Source organism: Gavia stellata, chromosome 21, assembly GCF_030936135.1.
Source record: "Gavia stellata isolate bGavSte3 chromosome 21, bGavSte3.hap2, whole genome shotgun sequence".
Taxonomy (NCBI): domain Eukaryota; kingdom Metazoa; phylum Chordata; class Aves; order Gaviiformes; family Gaviidae; genus Gavia; species Gavia stellata.
This window is the reverse complement of record NC_082614.1, coordinates 13,275,980-13,296,080: the sequence shown is the minus strand read 5'-3', so window position 1 is coordinate 13,296,080 and position 20,101 is coordinate 13,275,980. Positions and strand designations below refer to the sequence as shown.

The 20,101-nt window shown below is 41.9% G+C and overlaps 1 protein-coding gene across 2 annotated transcripts; it reads right to left on the bottom strand.

Annotated features, from left to right (window-relative positions):
* Positions 1-1,853: 1,853 nt before the first annotated feature.
* VPS37B (VPS37B subunit of ESCRT-I) lies at positions 1,854-17,219 on the bottom strand. 2 transcript variants are annotated; one of them, XM_059827546.1, is made up of 4 exons: positions 17,115-17,219; positions 8,048-8,219; positions 7,311-7,393; positions 1,854-6,161 (listed from the first exon to the last, which is right to left on the bottom strand). In XM_059827546.1, the coding sequence occupies exons 1-4, from the start codon at positions 17,217-17,219 to the stop codon at positions 5,661-5,663; spliced, it is 861 nt and encodes a 286-aa protein (XP_059683529.1). In that variant the 3' UTR covers positions 1,854-5,660. The 2 variants fall into 2 exon arrangements, with proteins under 2 accessions (XP_059683529.1, XP_059683530.1); XM_059827547.1 differs by lacking the exon at positions 17,115-17,219 and adding an exon at positions 11,830-11,848.
* Between the last annotated feature and the right edge of the window lie 2,882 nt (positions 17,220-20,101).

The window sequence follows — 20,101 nt, the reverse complement described above, 5'->3', positions numbered from 1 at the left end:
ACTAATACACCCACCAGCCCAAAGGACATCATTACATTTCCACATTTCTGCACAATCAGCATTTTCTCCTCAACCAGCTGGTCTCAGCCCAGTGCCGAGAACTGCAGCCACTTTGTCACCTCCCCATCCTCTACGGGATGCAGCTGGCTTCTTTCAAAACGAATGAATCCCTGAGAAATTAGCCCATCCCAAGCAGTGGTTGCTAGAATCACGTGCAACTTCAAGGGCACCTAGCAAGGTGTGAAATTAGCTTATGTGGTGAGAGGAAACGTTTTTAGCTTTGAAGGAAAAGATAATTCCTACTCATCATCTGCAAGAGTGTGGAAAAAGCACCCTTGAACAAGCTGGCAATAATAAGTAGTACTAAAAATTAGCCTTTAGCTTACAGCACGATCCGGGGTTCAAGGTATGCACTAAGAAGTCTTCCAGCCTCAGCAGTCTGCAATTTGTCCTGCAGGTAGGGAGAAAACCAGAGATTTGGCTTCAGGTGAGGTTGAGACCCCAACGCAGGCTGCCCAGGGACAGCCTGCTTTAGGGACACATGTCAGCTGGGGCACCAGAGTCTCAATAAGGCTTCTCCGAAACTTCAGTTGAGACAAAAATCTCTCAAAAGAACTCAAAGCAACACGTGTCTTGTTTCTAATGACAAAGTCTCGGAGAGGTGAACAGACATACCTGTAAAAGGCTTGTATCAGGGTTGATTAATATACAACCACAAGAGGACTCAAATTACAGGAACAAGGGCTACCGAAGGATCTGTGTAGGCTTGCATGGCCTCCGAAGCCAGCTTCCAAAGAGAAGGGACAAGTCAAGACCACGTGAAATACTGCCAGTGCATCACTGACACACCACTTGCTGTTTTTGCATTGCTTTGCTTTTTTTTGTTAGTCGTTAACCCAACTAACATGCGAGTCCCCTGCCTGGCAAGGTCTGACTGTATGGGGTTACCTCTCCTTTGCCCAGGGAACGATCCCACCCAGAACGATCTCCTGGTGCACGTGAGCCACGGGGAAGTGCCATCCAAACCCCAGTTTCAGAACAGGCACTTCTTGACGTTTTGTGCACACCTTTTTCAAGCTGCAAAACACGGGCGTTGCTGCAAATTCTTAGAAGAGCTGAGCTGAAGAACTGGAGCTTTTACGTAACACCAGCCCCTTCCCTCGCCCACCTGCACTGAGTCAGCACTGCAAGTTTTCCTCATCTGTAGTTTCCTATTTCTGCATCAGCAGAAGGTTATCAAATCTCCACAGTCACCACAAACGGAACATATAAAGAAACAATTAAGAAAGGGATTTTCTTCCATATATTATCAGTTATTCTGCAGTAAGACTTCCATTTCACATTGCTATTAAAGCGACATATCGCAGAAAATTACATCAGGTCTTTTCTACCCTCTGACTCATATTCCTGAATAATTTTGGTTGACTCATTTCTCCTAGCTTGTCTTGGCTGAAATCTAAGTTCTTGCTCTTTTAACAGATGGAAGTGGCTTTCCCCCTTCCTCCGGCTTTTCCAGGTGAAGATGCTGAACACTTCCACTATTCCAGCTAATTGTAGGAAAGCAAAATAAACGCAAAGGGATTCTACCTGGCAAGACAGCCCACCCACCTCATTGCCGTGATTGCAATGTGCAGAATCTACTCTGAGCACACCTATCCTGTATCAGCTACATACAAAATGGACTCGCTATATCCAGTCACTAAAAAACACGGCCAACAGATTTACTATGAATAATTAAAAGTTATTTGCTTGCAAATTTATGTTCTACAACTGTTTTCACAGTGAAGTTATGTTCAACGTAATTAACTGAAGCCACAATAGGAACACGACACCAAGAGAGATATGCTATTTTATTTAAAATCAGACCACAGTAGATTACAGAAAGACTTATTATGCAAACAAATCCACTGTACGTTTCACAACTTGCTAGGCATATAAAATTGCCCCTTTATTAGACTGTCCAGGATTACACAGAGGAACTGTTCAGGCGCAGTACGACTCTGCCTCCTCAGAACTCAACGCAGGCCATGTGGCTCTATATTCAGGCTAAAGGAATTGTTGATTTGAGCTCTGTATCTAAGTCATTATTCCAGTTTGAGAGGGCAGAGAAGTCCCAAAAGAGGTCAAGACTGAGGTTGTGGAAGTTGGGGCACTAAACGTAACTGTTACCCATGACCAGACCGTGCCCAGGGCTCTGCCTCCTGGCACTACATGAAATTATATTTTATATAGTCCCTCCACGGTCCCTGGTACGGAGGTGACCTGTGTGGATCAGCTGTGCTGGAACAACTGACTCCACTTCCTCTAGAAGACAGCACTGAAGCGCAGTGAAACTCACCCTTCAGTTAGAACCGTCTAATGCTGATCATCAATCAACCTAAGCACTTACAACTGAATTAGTCATAACTTACAAAACTGCATACAAAAGACTGGCAAAAGTAATGCCATCCAAAGAGAGCATTTTCAACGCTACCAACACTCTAAAGCCGTGTTACACATCATATTTAAAAGATTTTCCTCCACTCCAATTGCTTTGGGGAAGTATATGCTATTTGCAGCAGACATTAAAAATCCTCAAGACAACATAATATATATATATATTTTTTGGCAAGCCCCCCTCTCAAGTCTCAGCTTGCCTATGGCATTTTAATCTCACTATCTTATAAACAGTGCAAATTAGTATGATTCTAAATATCCTAGCCATAGCAGAATTTATTTATTAGCTATAACAGAACAGGAGAAGCTGTCAAAGGGCAACAGGTCGAAAGCACTGACGCACCTCTTGCCCGAATCATTCAGGTTAGTGTTTTGTAACGTTTGTTTCTGAAAGGATTTAAACAGCTTTCCACAGTCACCTTTCTCCTTTACCTTTAAACATTACCAGCAGTCAAGTATATATTTACAGTTTGTGCGCACACACACAATTAATGGCAAAATGTCTTCCACGAGCAGCTGGATTTCAGTTATGAGATTGCTATAACTGAAACGTCACATCAGTTACATTACCTATGTTCAAACTTAATCCATCAGTGAAGGCAACTTTTAAGCTTACAAATAGCAGATACAGCCTTTGTTTTTTCTGAAGTATGAGGGTGAGTTTTTTTGTAAAAGAAAGTGCTCTTGAAGAGCCCTTAAATTCGAGTTAAGCAATGGCCATTCAAACGATAAAAATGCTAATATCCTAGTATGACAATCACAAGTAGTGATCCTAAGGCACATCAGCCACATGCATATGCAATAATGCATTGTTTTGCTTTCAGACAGAAAGATTGCATTAGCTTTGTCTGTATTTAGTTTGCACAAGAGTTTGTTTCTAGATAAAGTATCCCTGAAAGGTCATCTTATCACAAAAGTTACCAAAAGACAGAAAATTTAACAAGTAGTAAAAATATTTTTTGACTACTAATACCAATAAAGTTAGATACATAAAATGCAGTGCAAATTCACAATACACTTATCTATCACCTCCATCATTCTGAGGATTTTCAGCCCTCGGAAAAAAAGTTGGCACTTGATAAGTGTAAAAGATACCTGGTTGTTTTTATTAAATGTTAGCAAAACTAATTTGAGAGTTTTTTAGAGTTTTTGTGTAGCAGGCTCTAAGTACGAATTTCTGTACTCAGTCACCATCCTGGTAGCCCCCACCCACTTTAATTCTTTCTAGGACACAAATCATTTCTACAGCAGACTTATGTTTAGCATTCAGATACAACAGTTGCCATCCAAATACCAGCACTAATAGCACAGCAAAGTTACTTTGAAACAAGTCATAATTAACCATGCTTATACAAAGCTTCAGTGAGAAAATAATACCAAGAAAAGATATTACACTATTTAAAAAAAAAAAACACATCCTGTACCATCACTAGATTACAGAAAAAACACACTTTGCAAACAAATCCAATGCACATTGCTTCACAAAATCCCCCATCTATAGAACTTTCCAGACTTACACTGGGGAATTGGTTCAGATGCCAGTAACACTGACCAACCTTCTGCCCTTTGCCTTCAGAAGGCAAAACAAGCCAAATAATCATATTTTCAGAATAGAGAGCTTCCTGTTATGAGCTAAATTTCAGATTAGTATTTGCTAGCAACCACCATACTCCGGAGGAAATGATTAAGGGACAGTCAAGGGCCTTACGTAAAGAAAAAAAATAGATATTCTATTTTGACTGATGCTGTTTGTAGTACAGACTTCCAAACAATGTAGTGCATTCCAGGGTAATGATATGAAAATGTTTTGAAATAATGCAGGGGCTATGACAGATTCTGGACTGTTTCTTAAATTACCATTAACTGGCTGAAAGTTGTTTGTGGATGTGAGAAATTGATAATGAATTTACAGACACATTCTCCGCAAGCAACAAGTGTTAAGATTTGCCTCCCCCAACGCTAGATTAAAATACCAGCATGTGTCTGCACCTTAGGCTTCAAGAGTCACATTGAGAATGAAATCTGAGCTTCCCTAAAAAGCCTCCCCCTCCAGTGGCATCAGAAGTCAAGAATGGATTATATAAGATGCAAACAGCCACCATGGAGTTCAAAAAACTTTTCTGTTTTGCCTGCTTGCAGAGAAACGTTAACTGCAAATTCCAGATAGGTACACATGCCAAAAACTGCAAAACTGAAGGAAATGGGAAAGTTAAAAAGAGTTCTGCCAAGCGAGAGACTGAGTTTGAGGGATAAAATGAAACTGCGGAGCTTCAAGTGGGCAATTACATGATGTGAAAACCCAGTATTTGATTAAGAAAATACCCTGCCTAGATTCCTGGAATCACATGATATCAAAAGCTAAGCACCTGTGTAAAAAAAAAAAATAAAAATCACTTCTGTATCCAAGGTGTGGAAAAGAAAAACAAAACTAAGAAAGAGTCTTAACAGGCAAGGAAGTAAAAATGCCTGGTAAAGTTTCTATAAAACTCTAAACTGGCTCTACAAACAGTTTAGTTTAATTTCAAGAGACCAGGACTTTCAGGATATGAAGCTATTCAGGAGTGGGAGGAGTGTGTACTTTTATTATGAAAAGTCTAAGGTAACAACTGAAATGTAGAAATGAAACTCTTAACTTTTACTGTCTAAAAACCACAGAACATTTTCTGACAAGAGTTTCAGCTCAGCGAGCTCTGAAAACATTGTGCACCTGGCCACAAATGCTGTTGTCCAGGCACACTGCAAAGGATGCTGATGTGGCCCATTGCAACTCTTGGCCCAGTATTCAGACACAGTTGTTACTATCCAAACACTGGCACTGATAGAGAATTCTTTAGAGAGACAAATAGCTCCCAGTTTGCCACACATACATCCAGCTGTGATGGGAATACATCAGAACAGAAGAGGATGCTGATTTACCATCACTAAAGAATTCAGAGCGTGGTTTGATTTGTAATGTCAGGAAATCCACTGTATGTTGTTTCACAATTTGATGGATTTACAAAATTTAGACCCTATCACCTTCCTAGAAAAACCTTGTTGTCACTGATATTTGAAAACAAAAATAATCACATTTACCAAACGCAATTGCAAACCTCTGTGCCACAGCTCGGATTTTGTACTCCATTGTGCAAAAAACAGAGGCCTTCCATTGCCTACATTAAGTCTCTGATGGGGAGAAAAAGGAAATATAAGCACCATTACATAAGTTAGGCGCACCAAAATATTCACTGGAGGATAAAGCCAGGATGTGGTGGAAGGCGAGGTGGTCTTTGGGGAAGAGCTGGAGGATATTGTGGTACAAACTGAGATGGGTATCCTGGCTGTGGCATTTGACTTGCAGACTGAACTCCTGGTCGAGGAGGGAGAGGAGGATACGGAGCACCTGGATAAGCAAGAGCTGGTCCTGAACTCATGGCTGCAGTAAACGGAGTAGGAAAGCGTCCTGCTGGGACTGAAGAAGGTGGAGGGGGTGGTATTCGTCGGGGCACAACTGATGGAGGAGCGTTTGCATCCGAAGTGTAGGAATCTTGAGGTGCTGGTGTTGTCTCGGGTGCTCTTGGCTGAGCCTGCGGCTGAACCTGCGGAAGTCTCTGTCCCTTCAGCACCATTTCTTGGAGCTTCTCAATTTTTACACGTCGCAGGTGAGCCAGTTTACGCTTGCTCTGGTACTCATCAATGAAGGAATCCAGTGGTATTTCACCATCAAGAAATTTTTCCGCCATATTCTGTCAAATATGGAACAATCTTTCAGAAAACGGCATACTGCAAGAGAATCTAAATGGCTCACATCCTAAAAATAGCATAATTTTGCCTGCGATTTTCCATCTTGCATATGGAAGATGACTGGCATACTAAGAATTCTGAGCAGAATTTTGAATTAGCTATTACTCAGAGGCATTGGGAGTTAAGTATCATTTTTGCTTTTATACTGAAGCAACAGCAGTAAGAACATCTGAATCTAGCTCTGAACATTCCCCTGATCATCAGACAGGAATGAATCAAGTTCAACAGCTTTCCAGATTGTCAGCTAAGCTGAATTACAGCTCAGTACTGCTTGCAATGCCAACAGAAACACTGAGAACTCTGCAAGCCTCAGTACAGAGAGGCAAACTATTGCTAAGCCTGGTTTAAGACTCATGCTTACTTGTGGCTTTGAGTAAACGATGTTTAATAATTAAGAGAGGTGACCATACATATAATCACAAAATTCAACTGGTCCTGGGAATGTCTTTATGCAATCACAACTCAGGGCCAACATGCAGATTTCTCCCCTGATGCTAACACACTATGTAGTTACAGAGAATGTCCTACAGGCAAATCAGCAAACGAAACCAAACACCTCCATTATTGTGAAAACAGACCACCCTTCAAGCACTTGTATCACAGCGAGTGGTGACTACTGGCACCTAGACAGATACATTGAAATCATAATGGAATATTTCACCAGAAATGCTGGGCAAAACACAGTGCAGGCACAGTTTTTCATTAGGTTACATTTGTAATCGATTACAAATGAGTGACATTTGTAATCGATTAATACATATACAGGCAGACACCATTAAAAAAACATTCCACATTCATACACCATGAGTTTGAAGGCATGCCAAGGAACTAAGAGGGTTTGGCTTTCTTTTCTGAAAAGGAGCGTTTTCTCTCTTAAACTTCAAAGATGTTAGTACTAAAAAAATCACTCAGATAAAAAAATTCTCGCTGAAACCAAATGACTGTTCATTGAATTTCAAAGCAGAGACCACACCATATTCTTAAAAATATCCTTTTAGTCTATTAGATGTTCAACACTGCACTGCAGCTCTGTACATTGGAAGTCTTTGGTAATGGGTGTAAGTGGCAGAATTGAAGTGTACCATCATTACCTCTGTGTCTTCCTCAATTTTAGCCCCCTCTGTCTGAAGCAGCGCTAGCAGTGTCTCCAGCGAAGCATTACTGGATTGTCTGTCTGTAACGGCACAAAAAGAACAGTAAATGACAGCTGGCTCTAAGTGACTTCTAACTGAAGCTATACAGCCTCAGCAAGCATAAACATTTCTAAGGCACATATGTACAACTAGCGTACTCCATTGTTCTAGACAGGATGATCTACAGAAAAAAATATATTAAGTAGTTTAGGAATATTGTCAGAGTGCCGAAACCTGAAATTTAATTACAATGATATATTTACAACATTGAAAGACAAAGCACTTCAGCAAGTGCAGTATCAGACACACAATACTTCATAATTCAGTATGAAATGAGAAAGTTAAATACAATATTCCATTTGATTTATGATTAATCACTGAAAATTCAAATTATGTTTTGCTTTTTAGCACGGTAAACGAATTTGATCATTTAGAGAACAGTAGGTCAACAATAGGTAGGTAAGCGCGCAGTAGTAGAAAGAGTCTACAGTATCTGTTACTAGGTGTAACGGATACTTAATAAATCATTAGAAACATGATCTATTTCAGAACTACACAAGAATGACATTTCACTTTGTACCCTAATTCACACAGCTAAAAATGAGACACCAAAAACAAACAAACAAACAAAAAGTGCAACAGATTTACATTCACTTAGAAAACAGCAAATCATAATTGTCAACAGAAAATGTTACCTAGTTTTGTTTTCTTTATCTGGTATGCTTCAAAAAGAACTTGCAGCTCTCGGTATTTTTCAGTCAAATTTGATTTCAAAGACTCCAACTTTGGCTGGTACAAAAGATTGCCTTCTGCCAGACTGCGGTTGCTGGCAAGTGTCATGTCCTTGCTGTGTTGAACATTTTGGGCCTGGGAAAAAAAAAAGCGTGTGAAATGTCGGCGAAAATACTAAGCAAGACTAATGGTTATTTAGACAACATGAGAATTTCAAAATTTCTAAATAAACAACAAAAGTAAGCTCTCTGTAAAAATTAGTACTACGGTATTGGACCTGCAACTAACAACAATACTTTTGGAATTCTTATGAGCAGTGGGAATGTCTGCCGTTTTGGTGAGTATGGTCAGCTTCAGCTATTGTGCTCTTTTTCCATGATCTCTTTTTTTCTGCTACGCAAAATCCTTTCTCACAAACTGTATTTTTACTGCTCTACTAATATACTATTTTACTAGCGTATCATCTAGAAGGAATAAGAAGGTCTACACTGCAAACAGCATGTTGAAAACATCTAAAACGACAATGGACTGCTGAAGCTCATGGGCGAAAGACCTTCAGAGGAATTGTACTGAGAATAAGGATATCTCTATTCAGCTATGAGCACCTGTGAACTTTCTGAACAGGAATTAATACTGACCTGAAGTCACTTCCCTGCACGTTTTTTTCCACATGCTGCAGAGGGCTCATTAAACAGTTTTCTCCTCCCAGCTGGAAATGATAACTACTTGAAGAGTTTGTGTTGTGGGCATGGAGTCCTAAGAAACCCCCTCTCCTCTGAGTGGGGGCAGAGATGCCCGTGAATGCTTCTGCAGGCAGAACAGCTTTTGCCCGATCAGAACAGGAACCAGGTTCCTGCTGCACTGAACTGTCTGCAAGAGGCAGGTTTCACCTCAGCAGTACGGCAGCGGTTATTGTGCAGAGAACAGTCTCTGGGCACTCAGACATTTCTGCTAAGTGGCAGAGGAGTGCAGTTTACATTACCCAAGCTGCTTCTAATTCTTGTCACAAATTTATGTGAGATCTGGCCTGTTGGCTGTCGCAGCTTTGTGAGATCAGATTTTTACATTCACACCCTGATACCTGAAGGTGCTTTGTTTGAACTTTCACTCATTATTTAATGTAGATGCTTCTTCATTCCCACTTGATGCACCACCCTTACCATTCCCCCATGATGAACATTGACAGATAAAGAAAAAGTTGCTCTTAAAAAAATCTTTGAATCCCACCAGTAACATGCAAAAAGACTGCGGAGGAATGTCATCCTTTATCTTATTAAAATGCAAAAGCCTAGGACTGCATCATTACAGTGCCTTCTCCAGAATATTCTTCCCCAACTATGTTAAATCAGTCCTGGATTAATGCCAAAAGCTTGTTTTTCAGTTTAATCCTTTTGCTTAACATATCCTAGCCTGAAGACATTGTTCCTAAAGCACAAGTGACAATTCTCAGAAAACCAAGATTCCGCAAGATTCCGAGTTTGCTCATACACACACACGCACGCGATTTTATCAAGACAGTCTTCACGAGCTTTGGGAAAGCTGAGTGTTTGGGGAAGTCTGCCCTGGATGTCACATTAGATTAATGAAAATATTCAGACATCAAAAGGAAAAAAAAAAACACCAAAAAAAATCACAAGGGATTTGATTTCAGTTTTTCAGTCTGATTCAGCAAGTGGGACAGTTTTCCCATGGCACAACAGGCCAAATCTATTAAGCTGCCTTCAAAATCAATGAAACGTTTGGTACGCTTTTTGTGATGTCCTACATTAATATGCCCCTTCTAGCCCACATCATCCCTGTTTAGCTATAACAGATCTTATTTATGGACAGTTGCATTGAATTCAGTGCAAACATGAAGAGTACAGTGCTTTCTTCCTTTCATGCTCATGGGTGGATATAGGAGAGCCACACCTCAGAAACAGGAAAAGAGGAAACCCAAATGAGCTATTTCAAGCCCCAGAAAAGGGCAGGATCAGAAGTCAGGTGTTCTTGGCAATCTGAGCACACGACTACGTGCATCAGGTGAAAATATTTACCAAGTGTAGCAACAATGTTTTCAAAAGCAATTATTTCCTTTTGAAATATTTATACACTGCTTTAATCTTCTAAATTCAAAATTGGCTCAATGTTACTTAAATATATCTTTGGCCCCAGATATCGCTCTTCAAATACCAAGGTTTTACTCTCTTTTGCCCTGTTCTTGCTAAACCACTTTTAAAAAAGTTAAGTCAGGGATAATGCTGAGTCTTAAAGTCTACATCAATCAAAATAAAATGCTATTCCAAATTGTGAAAATTGGAGAAACCTTACTTGCAATACGGTTTTGTCTTCTCGAGATTCTCACATCAAGCCTAAACAAGCTTCCAGCCCTATGCTTGTGTTCAACTTGAATCCTTTCCAAGAATAAAAAGAAAATCCTCTCTTCTCACTTTTGAATCCAATGCAAAATAATTTAAATTAAACTGGTTGCTACCATTTGTTTCTTCTCATATGAGAACACTGTTAGACTGTTACTCCTTAGAAAGCCTAAGTCCCCCTATTTAACATTTTTTCTATCAATTAGGAAGGGAACTAAAACACACATGATTTAATAGCCTAGTTACTGGCATCCAGCTTCTTACCGAATCACCTGTCACCACCACAAGTTTGGTTAACTAGCTGTCTTCTGAACTGCCAGCCAAAGAAGGCTGCGTGCAAAAAGATTCATGGCTTCTGATGCCTCTCCTCTTTCACCATTTTAATGAGCAAACTACTTCCTTCAAGCGACTTCAATTTGATCTGGTGATTGTATTGTCACTGCTTGTAAGGCTGATACTCTCATTTCAAAGCAGTTGTGCAGTCAGTCTGGGAAGACCAGTTTTATGAGTGAACTTTAATCTTTCTTCAGGATGAAGAACATGTACATTTCCTCTAGAGAGAAAAAAGCCAGTGGACACAAACCTATTAACACAAATCCCAGGAAAAGGAACCTTTTACTGAAATCATATATAATAAAGAGGAGAAGGAAGAACTCCAGGTAAACAGACAGAATAACAGAAAAAGCTTCCTGAAGTCAGATGAGGCTTTTGTGGTGTTTTTAAATGCTACTTTTAAATAAATCTCCTACCTCAAGTATCATAATGTCTCTCAGCAGGACTAGGGAGGGGAAGGAGGAAGCAAATGCCTAACTTTCTACAATGATTTCTGAATAACTTCACTTTTAAATAATTTCAAATGTGTAAAGATGAGTAAGTATCAGCATGACATGATGTACCTGACTTGTAAAAATAATAATAATAATAAAAAATCAGTGTTATGACCTACCTACTTCTAACACAGAGTGACATCCTTCGCTGTCCTTGGCATCTGATATCTAACAATTGTGGACTAGTCTAAACTTGAGAGGAAGTCTTAAAAATACTTGGTTTAAAACTGAAAAAAGTTAAGGTATTCATAATCGCACTTCAAGTTACAGTGCTTGAAATTACACAAGACTTAATGACTCAACTTCTTCCATATTCTAACACTTCTAAGAAGGGCACATTTTTTCTACAGAAGTTGAACAAAAAACATGATTGACATTTAATCATCAATTTAAGTGCCACTCTGGAAGTCTGTACTTCCAGCATTAGTCTGTGTCAAATTTCTTTAAAAAATGGACAGTTGAAGAGACAAGAAACTCAAATTGAATCTTACTCAAAACCATGAGAATAACCAGTTCCTCAAATACAAGATAAACTCAGGAATGACATTTAACGAAACTTACGGAGGAGCTGGTAAAGATCCATCCACCCATTCAGGACATTAAAATGCTTCATGTCACTGAAAAAAGCTTGAAGTCTGTGGAATGAGTAAATTCTACTTCACAACAAATGTAATCCCAAAGCCATGCAACTTGAATACAGTCACGATTTTAGAAACCAGAATAATCTCTTGGCACTGACGTTAAGGTCCGCGTAATAAACTTTTCTGCAACCGTTCCACTGCATTTAGAAGTTAACTCAAGGAATCAGAAAAGCAAACACTGTGAAGTTAGCCTAAAAAGCCCTATAGAAAAACTTTCAAAAAACGTTGACGAATTTAAAACAAACAGTTGCAAAATCATCCAAGGGTCAAAGATACAGTATGGCATGACCAGTCTATTAAGATTATCAATGCAGCACAAAGCATGCTTTCAGCATCCATTCACAGCTTTCCACAAGCCCAAGACAATGGCCAAGCAAGGAATAAATCCAATAGAAGTTATTCTGTTGTCAGATGTGTTGTGCAACACAAATGCATCTTAGCAGGGAACTGCTACTGCATCAGATGTTCACCTGCCTAATGGAAGTGCAATGAAAAAAGTTATTAAGAGAAATAAGCAAACAGCATGCGACTTTCTAGGAGAATTGCTAACGAGACTATTGAGATCATGAGCACTTCAACAGGCAGGAAACATTAATCTGAAAACAGATGAGAAATACCAGTCAGAATCACGAGACATAACGAGACAGGACAATATTAAAGAGAAGATATGCTTTTTTTTTTTAAACTGCTAAGCTCTCACTATGAATTCTGAATGGGACAAATGAGGCAATGATACTGAGCTGCTTATAAAAGGATTTTAATGGCAGAAGGATTGCTCACTGCTGAGTAGACCACTCAAACCAAATTGTGTGCACTGCAAGAAAATGGACACACAGAAGCAAAAACCCACAGACACATGGAGGTTATTAAAGACAAAAATCATGGTTTACGTAGCACTTCAAAATGTAAGATGCTTAAAAAGTGAATTTTTTAAAAGAAATAATTTGAATACTATTACTCAGGTTTTATTTAATAAGCACTTCCACGAACAAGCAGCAGCAACTGCTTTGGGAATGGAGATTCTACTACTTTCATCAACTCCAGCTTTGTTCCATCCCACTTGTAAAAAAGGAAGAAAAATGCTGGATAAAATTAAAACAGAAGCTAGTACTAGCTTAGCAACATTTTTACTGTTTATCATTTACTCCAAAATAACAGTTTGCAGCAAGAGTTATTTGTGCAAAATGTCGCTGAGAAGTGTGGCTCCTGTTCATCCAAAAGCACGTTCCCAGAAGAACAACTCCAGACCAGATGCCTCCTGAGATGCAGTCTGAGCGACTGAAATCCCAACTATCCATGAAGTCCATCAAGTGCTGCTATAATTATAAGCTTGCTTTGGCAAGCAGCACAGCAAGTAGTCTCTCAGTAGTTTCAAGAAAAAGTCTCTTAAGGAGCTATAAATAAAAAGAAGTTTTAAGTGGCACCATTTTAATCGCTTTATACTTCCATGCTAGTTTTAGGTTTCTCTGGTCTTGCTGTAGTCTTTATCATTCCCCCATTCTCTCTTTCACTTACACATACTTGTAAATTAGGAATAAAATATGCAGGCACAGTGCGGAAGTGTAACGACACATTTGGAGTGTCAAATTAACCCCTGAAACAGGAGCTGACAGGTGCAGAGTAGGAGAATAGAGACTTCTTTTACAGAAGAAGATTTAAGAACACTTTTCATCACATACTGGTGAATGATAATACACCTTCTAACAACATCTGTTTGGCAATAAATATTAATACATCCCAAAGTAATTAGATTTGCTAAATTTAGGTCTTCTGACTACGTAAGTATTAGCTTCAAAAATTACAAAATAAAGGTTAAAAGGTAAGTTGCAATTCCTAAACATTTACTCCACAGGCACCCAGCACTGCAATTTGCACTCATCAGACACAGGCAGGTTACTCATTTGATGCTTAGCTGGAAGAGAAAAATCTACAATTGTCACCAAGTCTAATTCCTAACTTTGTAACCAAATTTCATGTTTGGCAAACATGAACATAACCACTTGCACAATGTGGTTTTAGGACAGGAGCGGGAATCCAAGAAATCTGGGCATGCATTCACATAGTTTTAACATGGACTTTCTGCACTGCCCAATCTTCTCAAACGGCTTTGAGAGAAGGACTACACTCAAAAACCCCTTCTGTGCCTGCCAGCATACTCTGAAATCCTGGAATGAGAGGAAGGCAATACATTTCTGACTTCTTGACTTCATATAATTAAGGTCTTGAAGAGCAAATAATTTTTGGCAGTAGAACTTTAGTGGTCAGTAAGACAATGTTGCACTGTTACTAAAGTGACATTGCCGTAGATAAAAAGAAAATTCAATTTTCACAGGAGAAATTCATCGAGCTACCACCAGTGTCAGGTCACAAATTCTCTCAGCTATGCTGTTTAGAGTTTACACACCGAGATTGACTTTTATAAACATTGTACTTTTATTTCATGAAGATGAATACTGTAGATGTACTGCAGAGATTAACCTCAAAAGATAATAAAAAAACCCTCCTCAATTTTAAAAGACTAGGAGTACCAGACAATTGGCTTCCTTCCTCTTTCTATCAGACAAAATGTTCGTTGTTCAAGCACTAAAAAACCCAGAGGCTTCAAAACCAACCTTAGAGAGACAGAAAAAGCAGCTTAGCTCTTTGATGCCACATTTTCACACACCTGGGGATACACTGTGAGGGACACTGGATGTGCACATTACCCCAGCAAAATATGAATGTGCGTGTGAGCACACACAGAGATACATATACACCCTCACAATGACATACACAAATCCTGCTCAAATGCTGCACAGGAATACACTCGCTTTAAGGGTGGAAGGTGCCTATTTTTAGCTATTAGCAAGAAAGCCAAGTGGTTTTCCAAATTCTCCTCTTTGTGAACAAAGCATTGGGTTTTGCGCTGGGTTTCCCTTTCAACAAGGAGAACAAAGGGGTTTTTCCAATTATGGAACAATCAGCTTCAGGCAACTTTACCACTGAAAATACAAGTGACCTCAGAGAAGTGATTCAGGAATCGTGATTTAATAGGCATGCCACAATGAAATTACGAATCTAAGGACTTTGGAATAACTCTACAACCTAGATATATATGAACTGACAACCAAATACCTACACAAGCAGCAATGAAGTCACCATGGTTTCTTCTTTATGTTCAGGATTTCCCTCTCTCCCTCTTCCTGCCACATTCTTCACAGTGAAAAATCAGAACCCGGTAGCACAAACTCAAGCAATAAACAATTTAGTGAAGGCAAAAACAGAATGAGGAAGAAGTATTCAAGCATGGGCAATTCCTTCCAAGATGGGTAAATGCATTTCTAGCTGAACAGACTCTAGTAAAAGCCTATAATATAAGAGGATTATACCAGACAGTAGTATAGCCGTATTTCCACACAGCTTGAATACCTTCAAACCTAGCCACACTTTCCAAACACCACAAAATATTCCCTCAGGCCTGGAGAACTTTACTCTACAATTTAAAAGCCTTCTGTTGCCAATGAAAGAGGAAAACCAGAGGGTCAAATTGAGAATACGGTCTAGTTCTGCAGTGAAAGAGAATCTTTTCTACTATGGTCATGAGGCTTTCTGTCACTTCTGACCTACAGCCTTAAGTGTGTATTGACAAATAAATAGTAATTAAAAAAAGCCCACTGAGCCAGGCCTTCTGCTGATGTACCTTGTCAGAGGTCACGCTGAAACCAGCAACACTGCACCCATTTATATCTTTAAAAAGTTAAGCCTGTTATAATCCATTGACTTTCCTTAAATATTTAGTCTTGATATAGAAGGGTACTCCTGCCCGCCAGTAAACCATGGTGCCTCTAAGATCTCTGCATGTTTTACTTATCACAGCAGTATCTGTTTCTTCAGCAGTTTAAGTTCTCAAAATATAAGCTCATATGAAAAGCTATTATGCCTGACCCCCTCTCGTAAATCTGTTTACACAAAGTTCAAAATACAAATTGTTGCATAATGCAGCAAGTAAATTCCATAGGACACCTTATTATCTCAGCCTCAAACTTCAGTGGGCCTCTTAATCTGTAATACTTTGACAATTTGGTTTGAGGTGATCCAGAACCATTTCCTCAGAAGCACCAAAAAGGCAAGAATCTCAGTTTGTGGGAAAGCAATTATAATAGATTTTATTTAATAAACTAAGCTTCTTTCTCAATAATATATTTCCACTTTTTTTTTCCTGGGGCTTTTGTCCTTGAATTAAAAAAAAAAAACACCAACAAAACCCAATACATACAAGACCCAGAGAAGTACAGCACATTTCTTTCTTTTAAAATTTTTATATAAATGGTTTAATCTTATTTGTTGTTAGCTGACTACATAGTTAGAGTCTTTTAGGAGCATTTGCAGTCAAATAAACCTGGAACAGTCTCATATCGGAACTGTAATACACAGGGTCCACTGGCATATAGAAAAACCAGTAAAAGACAACCACAGCAGCAGGAAGAAAACAGGCTTCTATTTTGTTTCAATAAGCAGAGATCCAAATGCACGGCTTAAGAGTCTGATACACTGACAAAGACATTTCAAATGGGCAAAACAAGCACCAGAAAGCCGGACAGCCTTCACGGCGCCCAGCATACCAACTCGGGCACACAGAAATCTCTTTCATATTGTTTTGAATTAAAGTTGCGCTGAGATCGAGACCACAAATAGGACCGACTTCACCCTGACAAAATCCTTCATCGTGGCCAAGGCACAGAACAAGGGCTGTATTAATGGAAAAACTGACCCCACCTCCGCTCCGTCAGTGTCTCCTAATTTAGTACAAACCGAGCATTTTCAGCACGGCGAGCCCTCAGCCCCCTCCCCTGGCACCAGCGCTCGGGAGAAGCGCCCGGGCACAGACCCCGCTTACCGAGGGCCAGCAAACAAAAGGCCGGGAGGGAGAGGGGGAGGAAGAGGGGCAGGCAGCGCTTCCCGCAGCACAGGGGCTCCTTATGTACCGGCCGCTCCATGGCGGAGCCGTGACCGCCGAGCAGCCCGAGCAGAGCCGGGAGGAGGGAGTCACCTGCGCCGGCGGAGGCGGTCATTAACAGCCCCCAAATAGCAAGTGGTGATGGGGGGCGGCGGGACAGCGAGCCCCGAACCGCGGGGCCCCGCGGGCAGCGCCCCGGCGGGCTGAGGGGGGCGGCGGGCCGAGGGGAGGCCGCAGCCCGGGCGCGGGGCTGCGCGGGCGCCCCTCACCTCTTCCATCTCGCGGGCCATGTCCTGTAGCTGCTCCTCGTCGTCCAGCAGCGCGCTGAGCTCCTGCAGGCTCAGCGCCTCCAGCCGCCGCACGTCCAGCGCCATCCCGGCGCGGCCCGGCTCCCCCCGGCCCCGCTCCCGCTCCCGCCGCCGCCGCCGCCAACCGGAAGTGCCGCGGCGGTGTCGCCCCGGCCCGGGGTGGGCACCGCCCTCGGCGCCCCCTGCTGGGGGGGCGGGGCGGCAGCGCGCGGGGCGGGGCGTACCAAGGGGGCTGGGTGGCGGGGGGGGGCCGCTGGGGCGCCGTGGCGGACGGTACCAAAGGGGGAGCCCGGCGTGGGGGGGTCCCGCTCCTGAGGGGAGGAGGGTGCCCGAGGGGGTGGCGTGGCGGGCGGCTGCCGGGGGATGAGGCCGGGGGGGGCCTGAGGGGATCCGGGAGCGGCCAGGGCGAGCCGCGCCGTGGGGAGAGGGGGAGGCTGGGGGGCTTCGGGGGAGGCTGTCCGGGGCTCTCTGCGTTGGAGGAGGCCCACCATGGGGTCACAGCGCACCAGGCCTCCAGCCCCCGGGCCCGAAGCAGGGCAGGAGAAGGGTCCCGCGGTGGCAGCGCCGGGCCCGGGGAAGGCTGCGGCTGAGAGAGGCCGAGTGGCGTTTCCTAAAGACGCCGGGCCTCGCCATCGGAGCCCCTCACAGAGCATGCTTTGTCTGCCTCGCTCATGTGATGCCGCCCGGTGCTTGAGGCCCTCGGTGTCCCGAGGGACGGCGGCTGCTGGAATAAAATAGCCGAGGGGTCAGAGGGCTCGCTGGGATGGCCGGGGCTCGGCGGTTTCATTCACAGACCGGCTCGGGCAGCGGACTCCGTCCTATGCCCTGCAAGGTGTGGAGAGCTGGGCTCCGAGCCTTCACATCAACACCAGATACCGCCAGTTACAGTGCTCCTGCCTGGAAGTGGTGTAGGCACACTTGTTTTCCTTTTGTTTATAACTGCACAGCTGCAAACAAGGAAGGAAAATCAGTAGAATTCTTTAACTCGCACTTCCTTACCAGGTTGGGGCTTGGCTACAGTAAATCTCAAAAGAGTGACTGCGTTATTGTTCTCAAGCCTAGGCTGAATACCTACTTAGGCTAAAAATAGCTAAAATTGTATCTTGCCAAGCTTCGGTGCTAGGTCATTTTGTCTGTCTTAAGCGCTGTCTTCAAGAGTGGGTCATTTTGTCTGTCTTAAGCATTGTCTTCAAGAGTGAAGGTCAAGAAATGATCAATCAAAGATGTATTTTATGGTGAATTTAAATACTTTTGAAACGTAATGTAGCAAAAGCTCTGCCTCAATTGAAACATAGCTAAATTTTGTTCTGATTTATATCTATTAAGTCACCGACTACTAGGCGCTCTGTGGTAACACTTTGGAGCAGTAGCCCTCCAATTACTACTGATGTTAGCATAGCTGATAAAGATAACTATGCCTGGAAACAATTAATTGTGTTAACATAGCCTAAGTTGTATCCATCTCTAGGCATGCACCACCTTCCTGGCCTGCTTTTGTAGCTGAGGGATGGTGGGCGTGGGTGTGCTTGTTTCCATGTGTGTAACACCACAGAGAGAACCAGAACGAGCACGTGAGCCAAAGGAAGAGGGTAGGGAATGGCCATGTGGTCATTGTCCTTTGTATTTGACATTTTTGATTTAACTGGGAAAAAACCCGAGTGTAGTGAGCTGAATCAATCGCTGATGTAATGCTATTAAAATGTAATGATGTTACAGTTGCATTCAGGAAGTGACCCGGTACTTCCTGGCAGAACTGAATGAAGACATGAGCTGTATGTTTGTTCTTTTGTCCTGTAACTAAACTCAGCTCTCCATTCCTCTCACACCCCCCAAAAGCCCCCTCTGTCCTTATTATCCACGGGTAATAAAGACCAACAGTGTGACACTGCTAGAGGAAGGCTTCCTGGCCTCCTGGCTGCCTAGTGCAAAGCTACTATAAATCATGATGCAAACCAAGTGTATTCAGAGGCAGGTAAGAGCGAGCTGTTTGTGCAGCAGGAAGCTGAGCTGAGCTTGCTTAGGGTGGGGAGAAGGTGATTAGCGATACGGGCATGTGTCCACTCATCCACGTCAATGCACCTGCCTGTTGCTGTGGTATGTGCTGAACTCCTCCTTGTGCCTGGTGCTCTACTCTGCGCACAGATGAGTAAGCAGCTCTACCCCTTGGCAGTGACATGGATTTGCACGGCCACTACAGCCTGACCTTCTTATTTAAAACCAGTAGATAGTTGCCATGCCAACATGATATCATATACCATATTTGCACATACCCATCAAAAAGATAGTTACACCCTTGTGTTAAACCAGATTGTAAATCTGCATATGCAAACATGCACACATACATATATATATACACACACACAAATAGAGGAATTAGTTGAGGGATTAAAAGAAGCCCTTTCTTCCCAAGAACGTTAGTGATTTTAACTTCATAGCATAGCTAAATAATTGGTATGGAGGGAGTGTGGTTTAGAAGAGCCCGACTCAGCTTCATGTTGTAAATCTAGTTTTACCAGTGCCTTTCTGTGTGATCCTGAGTGGAGTTCTTGGCTTCCCTCAACCACAGTACCTTTTGCTTAAAATGAGGAATAATAATAACTGCTCAGTCCCAGGCTGAGGTGGAGAGGAAAAGTTCACTCTGAATAATGCTTGTAGAGGTACTCTGGGTGAGTGTCTCTGGTGAAGGGCACTACAGTATGATAATAATTGTATTGTCAATATGCTGTTGGGAAAGATGGTTTACAGTGACCTTCTAAGGAGCTTTTCTGCAACTATCTAATTTTTGTTTATGTTGCATGGGGTTGATGGAAGTTCACTGCTGTGGACATCGAGGAATGGATTATTTGAATTAGTCAATGGTAATCTGTATTAAAGTTAGAAGCCGCACGCTGCAGAACAATGAAGTCCTCACAAAATGCACAAATGAACATTACTTATTTGTGCTCAAG